Below are 5,360 nucleotides of genomic sequence, written 5' to 3'. Positions count from 1 at the left end.
CAAAACGTCGACCAAGTCAGTGCGACACAGTTGCCAGGATTAGGTCCGTTACCTGTGGCAGGTGGCTACCGTTACCTGTGGTAGGTGGCTACCGTTACCTGTGGCCGGTGGTTACCGTTACCTGTGGCAGGTGGCTACAGTTACTTGTGGCAGGTGGTTACCGTTACCTGTGGTAGGTGGCTACCGTTACCTGTGGCAGGTGGTTACCGTTACCTGTGGCAGGTGGTTACAGTTACCTGTGGCAGGTGGCTACCAGTAACACGGTTCTCTCAGCCCTCGGTATAAACTGGAAATAAGAACTGGGTCATGATCTCCCACACAACAATAGTATTGACTGTCGTGCAGCTTGGGACATTCAGTATCCCAGCAGGTACAGGGTACAGGTCTGTACCGTTACAGTTACCTGCACAGTTACAGGTAAAGATACAGGTACAGGCTCAGTAGGATTGACAATGGAAGGGCGATGGAAGCGACAGCTCTTAAGCAAGATACAAAGCGTGAAGCAAAGGGTGAAAAGGGACACTGAAGTGCCCCGAAAGAGAGAGGAAAGATGGGCAAGGGGAAGGAGTAGGAGGAGGAGGAAGGGTAGGAGGAAGGGTAGGAAAGGTAACTGCTGGCGTGTGTAGGAAGGCAAATGTCTTTTTTTCTATTGTTTTTTAACCATTAGGGAAAATTTTGCTACCTTTTTTTGTATTGTGTCTCGGTACAGTTTTTTGTGAACCCCCCCAAAAACATTTACCCAATGGTAACGTTTACCATTTGGTAAATGTTGACGGTTATTATTGTATTGTCTGTAATGACAGTGGTGGGGAGTCTGGATGGGGGAGGGGATAGGGAGGGGGAAGATGGGTGGGGCAGGGGGGGAGGGAAGAATTAAGAGGGGATGGGGGAGGAGGATGGGGGAAGGGGGGCAAGGAGAAGGCGAAACGAGTTGATCCTCAAACTCATGAGGCATAGGGCATCATACCCAAGGAGTGGGGTGATCAAACTCTAGGGCATATAATGACCTAAACCTTCAGTATGATGACCTACACCTAGATTCTAAGGGGGGTAGGTCATCATACTCAGCTTTTTTCTTTGGCTCGATAACCAAGCACGTCGATTTTCCTCCTAGCCTGCCATGTCGACTTTCCTCCTAGCCTGCCATGTCGACTTTCCTCCTGGCCTGCCATGTCGACTTTCCTCCTAGCCTGCCATGTCGACTTTCCTCCTGGCCTGCCATGTCGACTTTCCTCCTAGCCTGCCATGTCGACTTTCCTCCTAGCCTGCCATGTCGACTTTCCTCCTGGCCTGCCATGTCGACTTTCCTCCTAGCCTGCCATGTCGACTTTCCTCCTAGCCTGCCATGTCGACTTTCCTCCTAGCCTGCCATGTCGACTTTCCTCCTAGCCTGCCATGTCGACTTTCCTCCTGGCCTGCCATGTCGACTTTCCTCCTGGCCTGCCATGTCGACTTTCCTCCACGGGTATGGCAACAGGCGTGGCAACGGGTATGGCAACAGACGTGGTAACGGGTATGACAACAAGAATGAAAACAGGCATAATAACAGACACGTAAACAGGCATAATAACAGAGAAAATAACAGGTATAACAAGAGGCATACTAAGACACAATAATATCAAACATTAGTAATAGCACCTATAACAGGTATAACAGCACCTATAACAGGTATAACAGCACCTATAACAGATATAACAGCACCTGTAACAAGTATAACTGCACCTGTAACAGATATAACAGCACCTGTAACAAGTATAACTGCACCTGTAACAGATATAACAGCACCTATAACAGGTATAACAGCACCTATAACAGGTATAACAGCACCTATAACAGATATAACAGCACCTGTAACAAGTATAACTGCACCTGTAACAGATATAACAGCACCTGTAACAGGTATAACAGCACCTGTAACAAGTATAACTGCACCTGTAACAGGTATAACAGCACCTGTAACAGGTATAACAGCACCTGTAACAAGTATAACAGCACCTGTAACAGATATAACAGCACCTGTAACAGGTATAACAGCACCTGTAACAGATATAACAGCACCTGTAACAGGTATAACAGCACCTGTAACAGGTATAACAGCACCTGTAACAGGTATAACAGCACCTGTAACAACAAACATTAACTCAGACCTAAAAACAACATATAACAGCCACATTAAAATTCAAAAACAAAAGAAAACAGAAGTATTAAAACACGAGGTGAACACAATGTGTGTTCCTCCAAGTGAATGAACACAAGCTACACATTTGTTCCTCTGCCGTGTTCACTTCGTCTTATATTAACAAACAGATCCATCCCTTTGCATGGCTATCTTGTTTTACTTTCGAAATATTCAATGGTGTTTTTTCTTTCAACCAAAGGATTAGCACGAAAGAGAACACCCGTTTCTTTGTTGATTTGTTTGACTCTTGCAGAAAACAGCAGCTCCGTATAATTTGTCTTCAGTTCTAGAAGAAAACTGACGGCTGGTGGTCAAACGAGGTAAGTCATTATCAAAAGAAGGCACCAAACCGGGAAGTCTTGAAAGCTCGCAAAAGTGTATTTGTTTAATCCGTAGAGTTTCATGATATAGGAGGTGTTGATATCCTCAAAATGCATCCGGAGTCTGCCAGTGCAGACCGCCTATCACATGTCTCTGTATGACTAACCATCCTGTGTGATGGGGATTTTATAGCATCACCTAGTTAGCTTTTTTTGACACACTGTACTCCACTTCATATAGTCTAGGGTAGCTGCACTAATGCAGATGTACCTCATAACTTAATAAAAAAAAAAAAAAAAGATATCCTCAAAATGCATCCGGAGTCTGCCAGTGCAGACCGCCTATCACATGCCTCTGTATGACTAACCATCCTGTGTGATGGGGATTTTTTTAGCATCACGTAGTTAGCTTTTTTGACACACTGTACTCCACTTCATATAGTCTAGGGTAGCTGCACTAATGCAGATGTACCTCATGTATTAATAAAAAAAAAAAAAGTTTTTAGTACCACGTATAGCTAGCTTTTTGACACACTGTACTGCGCCTTCCAATAGTCTAGGGCAGCTGCACAAATGCAGATGTACCTAATGTATTAATAAAAAACACAAAAAACAAAAAGTAGATGGGGACTTTTAGTATCACTGTTGCCTTATTCACTCTTGTGTTGATGATGATATCCTCATAATGCACTTGCGGGGGTTGAGCTCTGGCTCTTTGGTCCCGCCTCTCAACCGTCAATCAACAGGTGTACAGGTTCCTGAGCCTATTGGACTCTATCATATCTACATTTGAAACTGTGTATGGAATCAGCCTCCACCACATCACTCCAAATGCATTCCATTTGTCAACCACTCTGACACTAAAACAGTTCTTTCTGATATCTCTGTGGCTCATTTGGGCACTCAGTTTCCACCTGTGTTCCCTAGTGCGTGTTCCCCTTGTGTTAAATAGACTGTCTTTATCTACCCTATCAATTCCCTTGAGAATCTTAGGTTCGTATCGATTCGTATTAGAATCCGTAGGTTCGTCTCTTAATCTCTGTCCCTATTTATCTATCTGTATGTCTATTTTTCAGTTATCTTTTCGTTTACTCTCTCTCTTTTCAGTCTCTCTCCAGCACTCTCTCTCTGTCTCTCTCAAAATAATTATAATAAACACATAAATATATAAATAAATAAATAAATAATATTACCAAACAATTGAAAATTGCTCAGAAACAACGGAAAACATCTCCTGATTTCAGACACATCAAAATCGCCGTAAGAGCCGATTTTTCTTAACGGGATACAATAAAGTCGAGCACGAAAAGCCTATGACAGTCGCATGATACCAATGTGTCATCTTGAAAAGTTGGGTGAAGCTTGGTGCAAGCGTCTATATACTCTCCAATTTTATTCGGACAAAAGACAATAATCTCCATTTATTTCTAATATATAGATATAGATATTCTAGGTGAGATATCCGGCGGAATTTGGGTCGACTCGGGAATCTTAGCTATGTCTGTTTTTAGATCTGCCCCGCCTATCTGTGTCTCTATGGCTATGTCTGTGTTCCTATATGTCTGTGTGTCGCTGATAGCCAGGTCGTCTGCGTGGCATGGGTATAGTCAGGCACCTGACAGCTGGGTGGACAGCGCTTCGGATTCATAGTCCTGAGGTTCCGGGTTCGATCCCCCAGTGGAGGCGGAGACAAATGGGCAAAATGTTTTTTTTCATCCCTGTTGTCCCCTGTTACCTAGTAGTAAATAGGTACCTGGGAGTTAGACAGCTGCTACGGGCTGCTTCCTGGGGGGATGGAGGCCTGGTTGAGGACCGGGCCGCGGGAACACTAAAGCCCCGAAATCATCTCAAGATAACCTCAAGATAGGTCGTCTACTGTGTCAGGGTGTAGCTATCTTCTACGACAGGGTATAACTGTCTACAGCGACAGGATATATCTATATCTCTTCTGCGACAGGGTTATAGATAACAGTCTGCAGAGACAGAGTTAACTGTCTGTTCTAGCGGGGGCTAGCAAGACCACTGACCGTGACCTAATGACAGGTATAGACGGCTACATGAAGCACGCCATGCGCAGGAATTAGACAGATCGCCCACATGGGACGGTATGATAGCTTTCACACCACTCGTAAATAGACAGATCACCCGCTTCAGGGAACCCACTGTCTCTCCGTATTGTCGTCAAGAGCTTGAAATTAGACACCACCCGCTCGTTTTCTGTCGAAGCGTGTATTACGGGGGGAAAAAAATTAAAACGAAGTCCGGGCATAAGCGTCCCAAATGGCCGTCGATAATGACTGCGTTTCCCTCCCTTAACGACCAATTTTACGAGCCATTTGTGTTCCATAAACCATATTGTTGAAGAAGCTGAGGAGGACCAAGGTGTGTGTGTGTGTGTGGGACGGCTCCCTGCGTCTTGCAAGACCCTTTTCTACCCTCTTGAGCCCCTTTGCTCAAGTCACCCCTCTTCAGGAGTCCTAGGGGACATCCAGTGACGTCCCCCTTACCCCATCTTCTGCCCCCATTACCCCCTCAAAGTCCCTCCGGTATATTTGTCTTCGCCTGCCAAAGAGGAATCGGAAGACGTCCAAATATCGAGGTTGGTATCACCAATTATTAGGTGGGGGGGGGGGGGTTATTTCGACCAGACGAAGAGAGTGATTGGTACAGCCTTACCGAGACTCTGGCCTCTATGCCGGGGTAACGTAAGGGCCACCCACCCAAAGGGGGGAAAAACCGAGACTTTGGCTTGACTCAAATGCTAATTTTACTTCCATGTGTAGGGCGGTGACACGCAGACGTCCTCACTTAGCGCAGGTTGCACGCTCTCTGGATCCGGAGAAGGGTTGGGGGATGGAGGG

General features: G+C 45.5%; 1 protein-coding gene across 1 annotated transcript; it reads right to left on the bottom strand.

Moving 5' to 3' along the window:
• Window positions 1-1,618: 1,618 nt before the first annotated feature.
• LOC123748814 (uncharacterized protein C11orf24 homolog) lies at window positions 1,619-4,853 on the bottom strand. Its single transcript, XM_069303803.1, has 2 exons — window positions 4,829-4,853; window positions 1,619-2,121 (listed from the first exon to the last, which is right to left on the bottom strand). Exons 1-2 carry the CDS (start codon window positions 4,851-4,853, stop codon window positions 1,619-1,621), a joined length of 528 nt encoding a protein of 175 aa, XP_069159904.1.
• Between the last annotated feature and the right edge of the window lie 507 nt (window positions 4,854-5,360).

Source organism: Procambarus clarkii, chromosome 51 (assembly GCF_040958095.1).
Source record: "Procambarus clarkii isolate CNS0578487 chromosome 51, FALCON_Pclarkii_2.0, whole genome shotgun sequence".
In the NCBI taxonomy this organism is placed as follows: domain Eukaryota; kingdom Metazoa; phylum Arthropoda; class Malacostraca; order Decapoda; family Cambaridae; genus Procambarus; species Procambarus clarkii.
This window is presented reverse-complemented; position numbering and strand designations above follow the sequence as displayed.

What these genes read in the sequence shown, in the direction of transcription:
- LOC123748814 (XM_069303803.1), bottom strand. Translation starts at nt 4,853, where the DNA reads ATGGTTTATGGAACACAAATGGCTC. An exon ending in TTATGGAACACAAATGGCTC is followed by an intron (nt 2,122 to 4,828) that starts GTAAAATTGGTC and finishes TTGTTGTTACAG; the next exon opens with GTGCTGTTATACCTGTTACA.